This window comes from Oncorhynchus gorbuscha, unplaced genomic scaffold, assembly GCF_021184085.1.
Source record: "Oncorhynchus gorbuscha isolate QuinsamMale2020 ecotype Even-year unplaced genomic scaffold, OgorEven_v1.0 Un_scaffold_700, whole genome shotgun sequence".
Taxonomy (NCBI): domain Eukaryota; kingdom Metazoa; phylum Chordata; class Actinopteri; order Salmoniformes; family Salmonidae; genus Oncorhynchus; species Oncorhynchus gorbuscha.
The window spans coordinates 3,785-22,739 of record NW_025745772.1 but is presented as its reverse complement, the minus strand read 5'-3'; the positions used below and the strand labels follow the sequence as shown (position 1 = coordinate 22,739).

Here is an 18,955-nt window from a genome sequence, read left to right as displayed (position 1 = left end):
TCATCCTTATAGAATGGATGTATACTTGTCATTTTGACTATGGTTACGGTGAGGACATTGGGTCCAGTGTGTGACAGGGATGACTCCTGTGTTTTATGTATAGAGGGTTTGGTTACTGAGTAGACATTGCATTGCAGCAGTGTGTGTGGATCAGACCCAGCTGCTAAGGCTTGTCAGTCAGCCTCAAGGAGCGCCACTCCAGGGTCATGTTTCACCCAGGCTAACGTCTCTATGGTGTGCATGTGTAAAAGTCTCTGTTTGTCTGTCTGTGTGTGTGCATGGATGTGTGTGTATCCGCCTGTCTCTCTGTCAGTCCGTCTCTCTGTCAGGCTGTCTCTCTGTCAGTCTGTCAGTCTGTCTCTCTGTCAGTCTGTCTCTCTGTCAGTCTGTCAGTCTGTCTCTCTGTCAGTCCGTCTCTCTGTCAGTCTGTCTCTCTGTCAGTCTGTCAGTCTGTCTCTCTGTCAGTCTGTCTCTCTGTCAGTCTGTCAGTCTGTCTCTCTGTCAGTCCGTCTCTCTGTCAGTCTGTCTCTCTGTCAGTCTGTCAGTCTGTCTCTCTGTCTCTCTGTCAGTCCGTCTCTCTGTCAGTCTGTCGGTTTGTCTCTCTGTCAGTCTGTCTCTCTGTCACTCTGTCAGTCTTTCTGTCTCTCTGTCCCTTTGTCAGTATGTCAGTCTGTCTCTCTGTCTCTCTGTCCCTCTGTCAGTCTGTCAGTCTGTCAGTCTGTCCGTCTCTCTGTTCCTCTGTCAGTATGTCAGTCTGTCTCTCTGTCAGTCTGTCTCTCTGTCTCACTGTCTCTCTGTCAGTCTGTCTCTCTGTCAGTCTGTCTCTCTGTCAGTCTGTCCCTCTGTCAGTCTGTCCCTCTGTCTCAGTCAGTTCATCTATGTGTTTGTGTCAGCCTTTTGTGTATATGTTCATTGTTGGAGCGTGAGACTCTTGGTCTAATCTCTAACTCTTTGGTAAGCCTTAGTAATGTTGAACATTATGCTTGACTAAAGACATACCATACTAACAGTGGAGGGCAACAGACACGACCTCACCAACCACCGCTGTCTTTCAAAACCCAATCCATCAGTGGGTCTAATGATCCACCAATCTTTCCCTTTCAGCAAAGCTTAGTGGCTGTGTTGGTGTGTGGTTTTGCAACTTCCTGCCTGTGTGTGTGTGTGTGTGTGTGTGTGTGTGTGTGTGTGTGTGTGTGTGTGTGTGTGTGTGTGTGTGTGTGTGTGTGTGTGTGTGTGTGTGTGTGTGTGTGTGTGTGTGTGTGTGTGTGTGTGTGTGTGTGTGCGTGCATGCGTGCATGATTTCATCATAATTGAGAAAAGGGACAACAATGTCTTGCATGAGTGGGCATTCTGCAGTCACGGGGATTTGGGGTTGAACCGTTTCTGCAGTCACGGGGTTTTGGGGTTGAACCGTTTCTGCAATCACGGGGTTTTGGGGTTGAACCGTTTCTGCAATCACGGTCAAGGGGGGGTTTAAGGGTTGAACTGTTTCTGCAGTCACGGGGGTTTAAGGGTTGAACTGTTTCTGCAGTCACGGTGGGTTTAAGGGTTGAACCGTTTCTGTGGTCAAGGGAGGTTTAAGGGTTGAACCGTTTCTGCAGTCACGGGGGTTTAAGGGTTGAACTGTTTCTGCTGTCACGGGGGGTTTAAGGGTTGAACCGTTTCTGGAGTCACGGGGGGTTTAAGGGTTGAACCGTTTCTGCAGTCACGGGGGGTTTAAGGGTTGAACCGTTTCTGCAGTCACAGGGGGTTTAAGGGTTGAACCATTTCTGTTGTCATGGGCTGGTTAAACTACTCTCTGTGGTCTACTCCCAGTGTCAGGAAGAGAATACAACTAAGTAAATGGTTCCACATATGATCCTTCTCCCCCTCTCACTTTCTCTCACTTTCTCCCCCTCTCAGTTTCTCTCAGTTTCTCTCCCTCTCACTTTCTCTCACTTTCTCCCCCTCTCAGTTTCTCTCAGTTTCTCTCCCTCTCACTTTCTCTCAGTTTCTCCCCCTCTCACTTTCTCTCAGTTTCTCTCTCTCTCAGTTTCTCCCCCTCTCAGTTTCTCTCAGTTTCTCCCACTCTCAGTTTCTCTCACTTTCTCTCAGTTTCTCCCTCTCTCTCTCTCTCTCTCTCTCTCTCTCTCTCTCTCTCTCTCTCTCTCTCTCTCTCTCTCTCTCTCTCTCAGTTTCTCTCTCTCTCTCTCTTTCTCTCTCTCAGTTTCTCTCTCTTTCTCTCTCTCTCTCTCTCTCTCTCTCTCTCTCTCTCTCTCTCTCTCTCTCTCTCTCTCTCTCTCTCTCTCTCTCTCTCTCTCTCTCTCTCTCTCAGTTTCTCTCTCTCTCTCTCTCCCTCTTTCTCTCCCACTGCAGCTCAAAGAAAAACAGAAATGTCATGCGGTTACTCAGAAATATATTATTTCGCCCAAGAAAGATGAGTATCCATTCTTAGCCCACTCATATAAAGAGTTTGTGGTTGGGGATGTCTTGTTAGGGTGGCTGATTCATATCCTATAGTGGGTTGAGTTGACCTACGCACATCGTGTTAGAAAGTAAAGCATGAGTTGTAGATACAGATGAAGTCGGAAGTTTACATACACCTTTGCCAAAAACATTTAAACTCAGTTTTTCACAATTCCTGACACTTCATCCTCGTAAAAGTCCCTGTCTTAGTTCAGTTGGGATCACCACTTTATTGTAAGAATGTGAAATGTCAGAATAATATCAGAGAGAATGATTTATTTCAGCTTTTATTTCTTTCATCACATTCCCTGTGGGTCAGAAGTTTACATACACTCAATTAGTATTTGGTAGCATTGCCTTTAAATTGTTTAACTTGGGTCAAACTTTTCAGGTAGCCTTCCACAAGCTTCCCACAATAAGTTTGGTTATTTTTGGCCCATTCCTCCTGACAGAGCTGGTGTAACTGAGTCAGGTTTGTAGGCCTTCTTGCTTGCACAAACTTTTTCATTTCTGCCCACAGATTTTCTATAGGATGAGGTCAGTGTAACGTCGTTCTTCGTTTGTCGAAAGAGAGTCGGACTGAAATGCAGCGTGGTGGTTACTCATGACTTTAATAGAAAAAGTGACACATGAAATAACTATACAAAATACAAAAACAACAAACGGAACGTGAAACCTAATTACAGCCTATCTGGTGAAACTACACAGAGACAGGAACAATCACCCACGAAATACAAAGCGAAACCCAGGCTACCTAAATACGGTTCCCAATCAGAGACAACGAGAATCACCTGACTCTGATTGAGAACCGCCTCAGGCAGCCAAGCCTATGCAACACCCCTACTCAGCCGTAATCCCAATAATACAAAAACCGCAATACGAACCACAACATATAAACCCATGTCACACCCTGGCCTGACCAAACATATAACTAAAACACAAAATACAATGATCAAGGCGTGACAGTCAGGGCTTTGTCAGGGCCACTCCAATACCTTGCCTTTGTTGTCCATTTTACCACAACTTTGGAAGTGTGCTTGGGGTCATTGTCCATTTGGAAGACCCATTTGTGACCAAGCTTTAACTTCCTGACTGGTGTCTTGAGATGTTGCTTCAATATATCCACATAATTTTCCCACCTCATGATGCCATCTATTTTGTGACGTGCACCAGTCCCTCCTGCAGCAAAGCACCTTCACTACATGATGCTGCCACCCACGTGCTTCACGGTTGGGATGGTGTTCATTAGCTTGCAAGCCTCCCCCTTTTCCTCCAAAGATAACGATGGTCATTGTGGCCAAACAGTTCTATTTTTGTTTCATCAGACCAGAGGACATTGTTCCCATGTGTAGTTGCATATGGATATAGATAATTGTGTACCTGTTTCCTCCAGCATCTTCACAAGGTCCTTTGCTGCTGTTCTGGGATTGATTTGCACTTTTCGCACCAAAGTACATTCATCCCTAGGAGACAGAACGCGTCTCCTTCCTGAGTGGTATGATGGCTGTGTACGTACTATTGTTTATACAGATGAACGTGATACCTTCAGGCATTTGGAAATTGCACCCAAGGATGAACCAGACTTGTGGAGGTCTACATTTTTTCTGAGGTCTTGACTGAATTCTTTTGATTTTCCCATGATGTCAAGCAAAGAGACACTGAGTTTGAAGGTAGGCCTTGAAATACATCCGCAGGTAAACCTCGAATTGACTCAAATTATGTCAATTAGCCTATCAGAGGCTTCGAAAGCCATGACATAATTTACATACACAACTTAGTGTATGTAAACGTCTAACCCACTAGAATTGTGATACAGTGAGTTATAAGTGAAATAATCTGTCTCTAAACAATTGTTGGAAAAATGACTTGTGTCATGCACAAAGTAGATGTCCTAACCAACTTGCCAAAACTATAGTTTGTTAACAAGAAATTTGTGGAGCAGTTGAAAACCAAGTTTTAATGACTCCAACCTAAGTGTATGTAAACTTCAGACTTCAACTGCAGATACCGATGAACTTACTGTTTGTAGCTACTGTAGGAGAGGGGCAACGAACATGGAGTGAACATTCACTTTATTTGCATCACAAAGGATGGTTACTCTCTAAGGGATAGCTACCACTATGGAGAAATCATAAAGGATGGTTACTCTCTAAGGGATAGCTACCACTATGGTGAAATCATGAAGGATGGTTACTCTCTAACTATGGGATAGGATACTCAAGGAATAGCTACCACTATGGAGAAATCATAAAGGATGGTTACTCTCTAAGGAATAGCTACCACTATGGAGAAATCATAAAGGATGGTTACTCTCTAAGGAATAGCTACCACTATGGAGAAATCATAAAGGATGGTTACTCTCTAAGGAATAGCTACCACTATGGAGAAATCATAAAGGATGGTTACTCTCTAAGGAATAGCTACCACTATGGAGAAATCATAAAGGATGGTTACTCTCTAAGGAATAGCTACCACTATGGAGAAATCATAAAGGATGGTTACTCTCTAAGGAATAGCTACCACTATGGAGAAATCAAGGCTATAATGATTGGTTCAGTTTTAAAGAAAAAGTGTGTCACAACAGGCATAAGTACAATAGAGTGACCTCAGAATCCAACCAGGTCCATGAAATGGAGAACCAACTGAATGTGCATGAAACATTCATCCACGTGTTCTGTTCAATGGAACACTTTGAAGTGTCTAAACCCTCAACAGAGTCCTTGGGTTTAGACATGAATAGTTCCTGTGTTTAAATGGTGTGTCAGTGTCACTAAGGGCGAGACACCTGTATTTCAAGTTCCTGTTTACACTCGCAGCCGTTTTCAATGCCTGTCAATCGTCGTCGGATTAATCCATCGGTTTTGGACGTTTCTGTTATAGTAACCGTTACTGCGGCAACCTGCCACACACACCGGCAGCTGCGAAAGAGGGAGAAGAAGTGCAGAAAAAGGAGGAAGGAGAGGAGAAGCCAAGCATCAAGGCTTGTGGCGATCCCAGGGCTTAATTAAGATAACATGAAAAAAATGTGTTGCTCAAAGCCTCCCCCACCTTTCCATCGAAATACATCCACCACCTGTGCTTGCTCTGCAGCGGAGGTTGCCGTGAGAGCGCCGAAAAAAACACACCGAGCCACACACCGAGAATGGAGTGAGAGAAAGAGAGAGACAGAGAGAAGGATGCCAAACCAGACTGCTGGTGTAGGGTGGGAGAAGGGCGTTTTTCTTTTCCAAAGTCTGCTATTGTTCTTTGAAAGATAAACATGTAGCTCCCAAATCATCTGCAAGATCTGTTCAGATTTATCTTCAATCTCTTCCTCTCTCTCCACACACTCTCCGCACGCAACACACACACACAGACATGCACACACACACACACACACACACACACACACACACACACACACACACACACACACACACACTATTTTTTCTATCCTCGCGGGGACCAAAAATTGATGCACATTCAAAATCCTATTTTCCCTAACCCCTAACTTTAAACTTAACCAGAACTAAAACCCCTAAACCTAACCCTAACGCTTAAGTCTAACCCCTAACCCTAATTGTAACCAAAACCCTAATTGTAACCTTAAACCTGACCCCTAAGCTTAAAATAGACATTTTCCTCATGGGGAAAATGGTTCTCCACAAGGGAGGCTTTTCCTTGTTTTACCAGCCTTGTGGGGAATTCTGGGGATTTCAGGTCCCCACGAGGATAGAAGAACAAGACCACACACACACATCGACATACACCCCTCCCGTCAACCCCATCCAGGAAACAGCCCACTTACTCAACTAATCAGAAGAGGGAGTGTGATGACATGTATGCCGTCTCTAAAGGCCCACCTACCTGACTAATCAGAAGAGGGAGTGTGATGACATGTATGCCGTCTCTAAAGGCCCACCTACCTGACTAATCAGAAGAGGGAGTGTGATGACATGTATGCCGTCTCTAAAGGCCCACGTACCTGACTAATCAGAAGAGGGAGTGTGATGACATGTATGCCGTCTCTAAAGGCCCACCTACCTGACTAATCAGAAGAGGGAGTGTGATGACATGTATGCCGTCTCTAAAGGCCCACCTACCTGACTAATCAGAAGAGGGAGTGTGATGACATGTATGCCATCTCTAAAGGCCCACCTACCTGACTAATCAGAAGAGGGAGTGTGATGACATTAATGCCGTCTCTAAAGGCCCACCTACCTGACTAATCAGAAGAGGGAGTGTAATGACATTAATGCCGTCTCTAAAGGCCCACCTACCTGACCAATCAGAAGAGGGAGTGTGATGACATGTATGCCGTCTCTAAAGGCCCACCTACCTGACTAATCAGAAGAGGGAGTGTGATGACATTAATGCCGTCTCTAAAGGCCCACCTACCTGACCAATCAGAAGAGGGAGTGTGATGACATGTATGCTGTCTCTAAAGGCCCACCTACCTGACCAATCAGAAGAGGGAGTGTGATGACATGTATGCCGTCTCTAAAGGCCCACCTACCTGACTAATCAGAAGAGGGAGTGTGATGACATGTATGCCGTCTCTAAAGGCCCACCTACCTGACTAATCAGAAGAGGGAGTGTGATGACATGTATGCCGTCTCTAAAGGCCCACCTACCTGACTAATCAGAAGAGGGAGTGTGATGACATTAATGCCGTCTCTAAAGGCCCACCTACCTGACTAATCAGAAGAGGGAGTGTAATGACATGTATGCCGTCTCTAAAGGCCCACCTACCTGACCAATCAGAAGAGGGAGTGTGATGACATGTATGCCGTCTCTAAAGGCCCACCTACCTGACTAATCAGAAGAGGGAGTGTGATGACATTAATGCCGTCTCTAAAGGCCCACCTACCTGACCAATCAGAAGAGGGAGTGTGATGACATGTATGCTGTCTCTAAAGGCCCACCTACCTGACCAATCAGAAGAGGGAGTGTGATGACATGTATGCCGTCTCTAAAGGCCCACCTACCTGACTAATCAGAAGAGGGAGTGTGATGACATGTATGCCGTCTCTAAAGGCCCACCTACCTGACTAATCAGAAGAGGGAGTGTGATGACATGTATGCCGTCTCTAAAGGCCCACCTACCTGACTAATCAGAAGAGGGAGTGTGATGACATGTATGCCGTCTCTAAAGGCCCACCTACCGGACTAATCAGAAGAGGGAGTGTGATGACATGTATGCCGTCTCTAAAGGCCCACCTACCTGACCAATCAGAAGAGGGAGTGTAATGACATGTATGCCGTCTCTAAAGGCCCACCTACCTGACCAATCAGATGAGGGTGTGTGCATTCAGTTTCGTGGGAAACACCTCATTTTCAAAATGCCGTATCGAGTTCAAGTTTGAGGATCAAATAACTAAATACATTCGGGATCAGGAATTGGCAACGTCACTAAAATCACTAACGTCACTAAAACTGTTGCTACTCATCTAAAATGAGCTAGCTAGCTAACATTAGGGATTCCATTCCAAGCACAAAGTTATTGTGATTGATAGTGCTGCCTTTCATTCTAGTAGTAATACATCATGTTCTTGACCTTCAACAGATGCTCAGCCTTTGGCAGGAAAAAAAATAGCAACTGATTTGGGAGAGTAAAAGTGTCCCATTCAATGGTTTTCCATTTCAGGTTGTGGCCACAAAGACGTATGGATGCCACCAGTGGAAAGACAGACAAACAAAAGCCCAGGAGAAACATGCTTCTGAAATGAACAACACGTCCACAGATCACTGTCATTTACTCTATACATTTTTACAACATTCATTTCATTTGAATCATTTTGAAGTACTAACTAACAATGTAATGTTCCTCAATAAAATGGAGGAAGACTTGGGGACTTGTGGTCGCTAAAGATCCCATGGTACTCATTACAAGGTGTCCTGACTCTGTGTCAAACTGTCGCTAAAGATCCCATGGTACTCATTACAAGAGTCTGTCATACCATTTGGCCTGCTCGCCTCCCTACCACTGTGTACTGTGTATGTCAAACTGTATTGCCTATCATTTAATACTGTCTATAAAAATGCACCATTTGTATGTACATTGTAAATGAATAATGTGCATTGTATGAATAATGTCACAACATATCTGATAAAAAACTAAAATGTTAAACAAAGTTACTTTGTCTTTTGAAGAGAGGAGTGGATGGGCCAACAAAATAAATACAAATACACTATGTAAGTGGGGTGAGGGGGAGAGTTTCCCCTATATTATAAAGAGCTTTGGGTGTCTAGAAAAGTGCCATGTGCTGTAAATCCAATCAATTCTTATTATGACCTGTTTTGCTGTCTTCCACAGCCTGAAGCCCATGTCTTTGTACAGAGATGGAAACTGGTAGGAAATGGTGAAATGGTGGACTGCAAGGCTATGTTAAGTTAAAGTTGCATTATGTAAGGTTTTGGGCATCCTGTCCAAATTCACATAGAAATGTGAGTCATAGATCTGCCATTCTCTTGAAAGCAAGTCCCTATTTCTATGCTTCCCGTTCTTAAGTTTCATTTCTGCATCTTATACTTTTGATTTGGTACACCAGCTTCAAACACCGGAAAATACACATTGTTTGGTTATTGAAAATATATTCCACAGCGGTTTAGATGGTAAAATTATTCTCTACACTATACTTGCTTGTTTAGTCACAAGCTGAAATTAGGCAAACTATTAGACATTTTGCAACAAGGAAATGGAGTGATTTCGGCATATTGCAACTTTGAATTAATAAATGTAACAGGGCTGAAGTTTTCCAGCTTAAATCATCCAATTTAAAAATAAATTGTGTGTGTGTGTGTGTGAACCTTTCTGTGAAACTGCACTTTATACTTGCGGATTACTTGAAATAGAAAATAGAAAGTCAAGATGTGTCAATGTGTTTGTCTACATGCCATTTAGAAAACAATGCAGCTATTGGAGTAAACCTATTTTGTGGTTAAGACAAGTAACTGTGAGTAAGTGCAAACATAAGGATAACTGTGAGTAAGTGCAAACATAAGGATAGTAAGTGAGACATAAGGATAGTAACTGTGAGTAAGTGCAAACATAAGGATAGTAACTGTGAGTAAGTGCAAACATAAGGATAGTAACTGTGAGTAAGTGCAAACATAAGGATAGTAACTGTGAGTAAGTGCAAACATAAGTGCAAACATAAGGATAGTAACTGTGAGTAAGTGCAAACATAAGGATAGTAACTGTGAGTAAGTGCAAACATAAGGATAGTAACTGTGAGTAAGTGCAAACATAAGGATAGTAACTGTGAGTAAGTGCAAACATAAGGATAGTAACTGTGAGTAAGTGCAGACATAAGGATAGTAACTGTGAGTAAGTGCAAACATAAGGATAAGCTTGCAAGCTGAGTTGAAATAGGACATCTGATTTCCACTTTGCATTTAGAACGGGTGCTTTTATTATTGTAGCTAATAAAAACCAAATCATTGATGGATCACAAGATAAAAGCATGTATCTTGTCTGTCCCTGCCCCTGCATATCCATCATCACAATTCCTCATCTGATCGATCATTTCCCCTGAACCGCCGGTATACAGGTCAACACACTCCCTCATCTGATTGGTCAAGTAGGCGGGCCTCCTGACTTTGTGGCTGTGGTAACTAGTGCCAACGACAGATCTGGCAGAGAGACGCGAAATGAAATGTTGAAAGAGGAAATTAGTCGATTTCAAACACAGGTAGTCTCTACTTCTGTTCCCCAGAATACCTCTCTCCCACAACCAACACTCCCCAATAAACGCTGCTATTATTCCTATAACCTAGTGTTGCATAAGTTTTTTGTGAAGTGCTTTTTTCCTGTTGGGCCTTACTTTTATGCTCGAGTCATTCAGATAAACATATATAGACATAATTTAATGTCTCGCCGCTTTTCATGTTTCCTTATTCTGCCATTGTGCTGTGTAGAGTGTAGAGGGTGTAGGCGGCTGAAAGGCCTCTCTGTTTAGAGAATGGAAAGATGAAGTGCACTCTGACAATCACACTTGTGAATTCAATTTGGCTAGTTTTTTCCCCCAAAGGCTTTTAAAATAAAACAAGAGCCTGGTTATTTTCCATAATGACGTACGATAGGGAGCGAATCATTTATTTGAATGAATCAGGAGTGTTTATCGGTTTCGAGGACGTACTTAATGCGAACGCGTAGAAAGAGTGCTTGAACACATGGGGAGATGTGTGCCTGAGCAGGCACAGGTATATACACACACACACACACACACACACACACACACACACACACACACACACACACACACACACACACACACACACACACACACACACACACACACACACACACAATATGTTTTCATCATATTTTCTTACAGCACACACACCGTGTCCTGGCAGTATTTATTAATCAGAGCCGCCCAGACAGAGATGGATGTGTTCCATTTTGATATCGGTGCAGTTTTCTTAAGAGCAGAGCGACTGAGAAAAATAAGCACACACACACAGGCAGACAGACAGACAGGTCTGTGGTCCAGATTCAGCCACACCTACCTGTCTTCTGTGTGGGAGGGAGAGCAGGGGAACAAAGGATGTGTATGGAGAGAAGGAGGTTTGTATAAGTGAGTGTGTGAGATGGGCAGCAGAGAAAGGATATGTTTACGCACGTGTCTGAGTGAAAGACGTTATAAGGAGTGTATGTGTGTGTGGTGTGCGGCGTGTGTGTGTTTATTCAAATGAGAGTGTGGTGGTGCAGGCGCAGAGTGTATGTGTGTTTGAGAGATGTGGGAGTGTGGTGGTGTGGGGCAGAGTGTGTGTGTGTGTTTGAGAGAGGTGGGAGTGTGGCGGTGTTGGGCAGAGTGTGTGTGCGGTAGAAACTGCTGAGTGGGCTCGGTGTTCTACTGGTTAATGCTGCCATTGCAGAAACACTGATTGGATTACAACTTAGTCTGGGAAGAGGAGTGTGTGTGTGTGTGTGTGTGTGCGTGTGTGTATATATATATATATCTGTGTGTGTGTGATCGGTACATCTGCTCCCTTGCATTTGCTTGAGAGAAAGGCCGTTGTGCTCTGTGTGTGCTGTGTGTGAACACGTCCCCAAACGAGCGTGTCCGTCTTTACCTGGGTTAGGTGTCTCGCCCCAGTCACGTCGGCCTCGCAGCCTTGGCGATCTACAGCTACGATAAAGCCTTGCTCAGCCTACCATCCCAACCTGTCTTACTCTGAGAACACGACGTGTTGAAATATGTAGCATGTGTTTAATCTCCGGCCCATCTGGGGGAAACCTTTCGCGATGGATCTCCACGGCTGCCATTATGGAGAGAGCGTGCAAATTCCTGGCTCCAGAGATCAACAGTCGCTCACTTTTAGAGGGCTTTTAAAGGGGCGGGAAGTGTCAGATCCAGGGCCAAAATGGCAGAGAACATAGCTGCATACCTTTCTGTTCTGTTTTGAGATGAGCAGATCTCGTCTGCTCTTCCTATTTTTGTCTCTGTCCATTGTCTTGGTACATCCGTCTCGCTCTCTTTATCTGTTCTCTGTCTCTCACAGTGGAGGCTGTTGAGGGGAGAATGGCTCATAATAATGGAACAGATGGAATGGCATCAAACACCTGGGAACTGTGTGTTTGATGTATTTGATATCATTCCACAAATTCCGCTCCAGTCAGTACCACAAGCCTGTCCTCCCCAATTAAGGTGCCTGTGGTCTCTTATAAGTCTCCCTCGTCCATTCTCCTCTCTTCCTCTCTTCCTCACCTTTTGTTTTTGTAGCAGAAGTTGTATTCAGGTTATCAGTGACAAACCATCTCCATTTAAAAACCATCACAGTTCAATATGTGACTTAATTTCTTCCATCTCTTCCCTTCCTCTCTGACCAAACTCTCTCCATTTCCCCTTTACTTACTGTAGGTAATAGAAGTCCACCTCTTCAAGCATTACCTTCACTGTAAAGCACTTTTCCTTGTGCTCACTATAACTTGTTTCCTGTCCCTGGGCTGTCATAGCTGATTGGTTGATTAGGAGTAAAGGGTTATCTGATAGGCTGTTGGCCCCGTGATGAAATGGGCCAGGCACTGACGATGCCTCCAGACTCTGGATCAGTCAGCCAGTCTCTGTTTGTCTACTTAACATTTCTTCTCTGGTTACATCTGCTCTAACTGTTGGAGAAGCTGTTAGAGGACTGATGGACATGCATACATAGGCAGCAGCGTGCACACAGAATTGCACACTGTACAGTGACGTACCTATGAACAACACACACACACATAGACAGACAGGTTGCCATAAAGGTGATACAGGCAGCACAATATCAGTACTGTAACACCAACCACTACACACACCTTCAAAAGCCTCACATTCAGCCTTGAAGCAGCCCTAGTCGACCTAGATGAGCTGTGAGCTGCTTTATTGGGTGATCCACAGTCCCCCCTCATCCCGCTCTCTTCCCCTCCTCATCCCATTGGGAATACCATGGAACACTTGATACAGAGAGATGTTGACACAGACGAGAGGATCACTGACACCCCCCACCCCCTCTCTTCTTCCTCTTCTCTCTATACACACAGATGTCCACGATCTTACCCACAATACCCCGGGAGAGTGGGCGCAGATGGCTTCTCTGGGGTTAAGGTTCCAAGTGGCATCCTATTCCCGACATAGTACACTACTGATGACTAGGACCCATAGAGCCCTTGTCAACAGTAGCGCACTATGTAGGGTTAATAGTGTGCGATTTAGGGTGATATTCTAGCCGCCCGTCAATCAGGGCTCAGAGGAGATCACAGTCCAGACTGCCGGTGGGGACGGTGATGGAAGAGCTATAGCGTGATACATGGTGCTGAGACATGGGTTTTTAATGTACCTGTAATTTCTGTACGTATGTCTACAGTATGTCCAGGTGTGTCTGGTACAAGGAGTGGAGTCTAAATGGAAGCAGATATGTTGAAGGGCAGAATCCGACCCACGAAAAACTGTTAGAGACTCATCAATTATTTTATTATCATGCTCACTTATCTTAATCATTCTTTTAGATTGTCGAGGAATGTTTTTCGACCAGGTTGTTTGGTTGAGTAGCAATTCTGATTTGTATTGAGGAACCAGAGGCAAAAACATAGCAACACTGTTGTCTTCTGAGTTGGTTATTTTTGTTGGTGTAATGAAGGCTGGCTTGGCTTTATCTCAGCAGTCTCAACATGCTGTTACTGCTGCATGTGTCATCAAAAGTTGCCTGTGGTGATAAAGGTTTCAGAGGTTTTGTCTCAGGTTGGGGGATGTTTAGTTGACCTGACAGGTTTATAGGAACTTACTCTCCTGCCTCCACCTGCTATTTATCGCCATGCCTCTGCACACACTGTACTACACATCTTAACTGACCACACACAGCCCTGTCCCGAATGCCTATAAAAGATTCAGCCAATCACATGCTTGGGCAGCTTTTGCGCCATGCTGAGACTGGGTCACGCAGTGTCCACCTTAGAGGCCTTACGTCATGCCTGACCAGATCTGTGTGACATCCCAAAGGGCAGTTTTTGGTGAACCTTTTTAGAAGTGTCTAGCTTGAGAAATCTGAACTCCCAGAACTGAAATTCTTCATCTGTCTATGTCACTTTACCAGAAACACAGTCATACAACACTCTGTTGTGCCACAATTAATTTGCTCTTGGTTATAACCGTAACATTGACTATCGACATGCAGCGTATCTAAATTGAAGCTCTTTAGATATTTTTGGCTGTCTATTCTAGGGTTGTTTAATTCTTGTACCTTTCCCAAAACACTCTGTATTTCCCAGAAATCCTGGTTGGTAGGTTCCTGGAATTACAAGAGAATCAGCTGGAAATCCAAGAATCCTTCAACCACGATTTCTGGAAAAGCAGGGAATTTGGGGAAAATGACTGGAACTGTTTAGCTCTAGTCTGTCTGTCTACCCACCCATCCATTCATCCATCTGTCCACCTTTCTTCCTCTTCCATCCATCTGTTTGTCTACCTGCTTTAGACTCACCCATGTTCTGTCCTCTGTGTGTGTTTCAGAGATGGTAGAATCCAGTAACCTCATCACTTTCAACGGCCTCACCAACAGCTCCGGCTACGACACCTTCCTATTGGACGAGGAGAGAGGAAGACTGTTGGTGGGTGCCGAGGACCACGTCTTCTCCTTCGACTTGGTCAATCTCAACAGAGAGCACAAACAGGTAAGAGTCCTACTCTTTGACCGCACACAAGGTCAACATTATGAAGACAACACAATGACCACACGACCACACAAAACCAACATTTTCTCTATGGGTCTTGCATCAATAGAGACATACAATAGACCGCTTATTCTCAATCCTTCCAGTAAAAGGCACATATGCATGAAATAAAATAAACCCGCTTTTAAAGAGTGGATATTGATTCAGACAGGAGGTCCAGAGTATAGGCAAGCCGTCCATTTAGTAACTGCCAATGAAAACACATAATAGCAAATCTATGGAGCTATGTAAGGGACCTCACTGCCAAATCAAACTCTGAGAGATGAAGACTTGGACCGCATTTCCCATAAATACTGAAAAGCTGAAAGCTGTCTGAACTTCCCTATGATGATCCGTATGAATAATTAGCAACAGGAAGTGAGGATGCTTGAGGAATTAGAATGCACTTCTCAGCTGTTTATGGCAGAGCTATGTATTTACATGTTTTTCATTGGAATCATTTTCCTCTGTGCAGATGGTTGGGGGACAGGAATATAATTGAATAAATGTAATTAAACCAGTTGGCGGGCGGGTTTCCATTTGACTAGATCTGCTATACTGCATGATCAGGATTTAGGTTCACGTTATATCCAAACCTATCCTAATTGGAAGTCTGGATCTCTGAGTGCAGAGGTCATGCTCATTGACTAGTGAGCACAGAGTATGATGCTGATTGGCTAGTGAACATAGTGTTTTCAAATGAAAAGCCATCTTTGATTGAGCAGCAACCCTTTGTTATTCGAGACCCACTCCTGCTCCTCTCTCCATCTGTCTGGAGTCCATTACTGTGATTTCCTCCCTCCATCCCTTTCTCTCCATCTCTCTGTCTCTTTTTCTAGACAGGCCTGTTTATAATTCCATCAGTCCACCTGGAACAGGTTACAGGAGAGTTAAGAGTCTTTTTATCTGATTCTGACAGCTATCACAGACGTGGAGATTGATGTGAACAAGAAGCACTGAGGCACTGGAGAAACTGCAAAGGCCCTTAAAGTGCTGAATACACACACACACACACACACACACACACACACACACACACACACACACACACACACACACACACACACACACACACACACACACACACACACACACACACACACACACACACACACACACACACACACACACACACACACACACACACACACACACACACACACACACACACACACACACACACACACACACACACACACACTGTATGCATTGCAGAGGCTATTTAAATATAAAGAAAGAGAATTACATAATTTTTGGGGGCCCTTGGCGCGGATGTGTTTTCCCTATTCAGATCTTTGATAATGCAGAGAAAGATAAGTGGAAAAGCGGTGATTTAGCAAATCTAATGCAATTACCCAGATGTGCACTGCAAGTCCCTTGGTCTGACAGAACAGCTCAGCTGATCCTGAAGAGAGATACGCTATGAATAGAAGGATGTGTGTGTGCCCGCGTGGTGTGTGTGTGTGCCCGCGTGGTGTGTGTGTGTGCCCACGTGGTGTGTGTGTGTGTGTGTGTGTGTGTGTGTGTGTGTGTGTGTGTGTGTGTGTGTGTGTGTGTGTGTGTGTGTGTGTGTGTGTGTGTGTGTGTGTGTGTGTGTGTGTGTGTGTGTGTGTGTGTGTGTGTGTGTGTGTGTGTGCCTGCATGGTGAGTCTGTGTGTGTTAGTTAACCTGCTATTTGTGGTGTTTTTTCTAGTGCCATGAGCATACCATGTGTGGGTGGGTACCCATGTTCTAGCACCTACCTGCATTCTGGTACCTGCACTTCTATGACTTGTTGTACTCCTCAGCTTTCATGCCTGTGGATGATTATTCCAGCTCTTATTATGAGTCCGGCCCCAGCACACAATCTGTTTTTATAATTCAGGGGACACTGGCGGGACACACACACAATCTGTTTTTATAATTCAGGGGACACCGGCGGGACACACACACACAATCTTTTTTTATAATTCAGGGGACACTGGAAGGACACACACACACAATCTGTTTTTATAATTCAGGGGACACTGGAAGGACACACACACACAATCTGTTTTTATAATTCAGGGGACACTGTAAGGACACACACACACAATCTGTTTTTATAATTCAGGGGACACTGGAAGGACACACACACACAATCTGTTTTTATAATTCAGGGGACACTGTAAGGACACACACACACAATCTGTTTTTATAATTCAGGGGACACTGGAAGGACACACACACACAATCTGTTTTTATAATTCAGGGGACACTGGAAGGACACACACACACAATCTGTTTTTATAATTCAGGGGACACTGTAAGGACACACACACACAATCTGTTTTTATAATTCAGGGGACACTGTAAGGACACACACACAATCTGTTTTTATAATTCTGGGGACACTGTAAGGACACACACACACAATCTGTTTTTATAATTCAGGGGACACTGGAAGGACACACACACACAATCTGTTTTTATAATTCAGGGGACACTGGCGGGACACACACACAATCTGTTTTTATAATTCAGGGGACACTGGAAGGACACACACACAATCTGTTTTTATAATTCAGGGGACACTGGAAGGACACACACACAATCTGTTTTTATAATTCAGGGGACACTGGAAGGACACACACACACAATCTGTTTTTATAATTCAGGGGACACTGGAAGGACACACACACAATCTGTTTTTATAATTCAGGGGACACTGGAAGGACACACACACACAATCTGTTTTTATAATTCAGGGGACACTGGCGGGACACACACACAATCTGTTTTTATAATTCAGGGGACACTGGAAGGACACACACTCAATCTGTTTTTATAATTCAGGGGACACTGGCGGGACACACACACAATCTGTTTTTATAATTCAGGGGACACTGGAAGGACACACACACACGAATGTGACAGATGGTAAGACCATAAGGACAACCATCTTTAATTGAAAGCCTTAAATGATTCTCCAAAGGGCCTCAGGAGTGCTCTGGTTATTTAACTTTCAGTACTGTAAAGCTAAGCTCATACAGGGGGTTCCCAAATGTTTTTGAACCTGGGTCCACCTTAAGATTTGGGGGGGAATTCATTTTGACCCAGCAAGTGAATAAGACTAGGCCCAATGTTGCGAGCTCGGAGACATTGTAAATTGGTAGTGACTTACACTGTATTCCCTTTAAAGCTATCTGTCTCTCTTACTTCATGGTTCAAAATTCACATCCCTCCAGCTAAACAAGTTAGCAAGCTACGTGCAACACTTAGCATACTCATCCAGATGTTCTGACCCATTGGTGCAATGGCAAATGTGTTGGACCATCATTTGCATAAACCTGGGTTCAATTCCTGGTTAGACTACCGCCTGAATGGACCCCATAATATTATTGTGCACTCCTTCTCTCTTGTTTTACATGATGACTCACTTTCTCTGTTCATATGACACATTCTCTCCTCTGTTCCTTAGTATACCACTCCCTCACTTTTAAATGATTTTATTTTAATTTCATCTTTATTTAACTAGGCAAGTCAGTTAAGAACAAATTCTTATTTACAATGGCGGCCTACCGAAAGGAAAAAGGCCTGCGGGGACGGGGCCTGGGATTAAACCGAATAAATACATAGAAATATATATAAATATAGGACACATCACTACAAGAGAGACAACACTACATAAAGAGAGACCTAAGACAACAACATAACAAGGCAGCAACACATGACAACACAGCATGGTAGCAACACAACATGACAACAACATGGTAGCAACACAACATGGTAGCAGCACAAAACGTGGTACAAACATTATTGGGCACAGACAACAGCACAAAGGGTAAAAAGGTAGAGACAACAATACATCACACAAAGCAGCCACAACTGTCAGTATGAGTGTTCATGATTGAGTCTTCGAATGAAGAGATTGAGATGAAACTCAATGATGTTGTTGTTTATAATCTCTCTCAATGACACATTCTCTCCTGTTCCGTATGATAGCACTCCCTCTCTCCTCCTCTCCATAGATCGCATGGCCAGCCACGCCCTCAAAGCGTGACGAGTGCAAGTGGGCGGGGAAAGACCTCGGGGTAAGTTCTGCGAGTCACCTTATAACCACTTATGTCACTCTTATGTAGCCTGACACAATAGGTGGATACATGTGGTGTACGTTACCTGCAGGCTATACTTTAACTTGTCAGCACACAGCTTATGCAGGGGAATGTAACTAGCATGTCTGACATGCTGTTAGCGTGTTATCATTAGTAACCTACGTAACTAGCATGTCTGACATGCTGTTAGCGTGTTACCATTAGCAATCTACGTAACTAGCATGTCTGACATACTGTTAGCATGTTACCATTAGCAACCTACGTAACT

The 18,955-nt window shown here is 44.0% G+C and overlaps 1 protein-coding gene across 1 annotated transcript in view; it reads left to right on the top strand.

Annotated features, from left to right (window-relative positions):
• The window catches only part of LOC124019865 (semaphorin-3aa-like), a gene marked incomplete at its 3' end in the record, with an annotated part of 28,136 nt that extends 9,470 nt beyond the window's left edge, over positions 1–18,666 (top strand). Inside the window, exons 2-3 of the mRNA XM_046335305.1 lie at positions 14,415–14,575; positions 18,604–18,666. Of these exons, the coding sequence (XP_046191261.1) occupies positions 14,415–14,575; positions 18,604–18,666 (224 nt within the window). The remainder of the gene's footprint in view (positions 1–14,414; positions 14,576–18,603) is intronic.
• Positions 18,667–18,955: the final 289 nt, after the last annotated feature.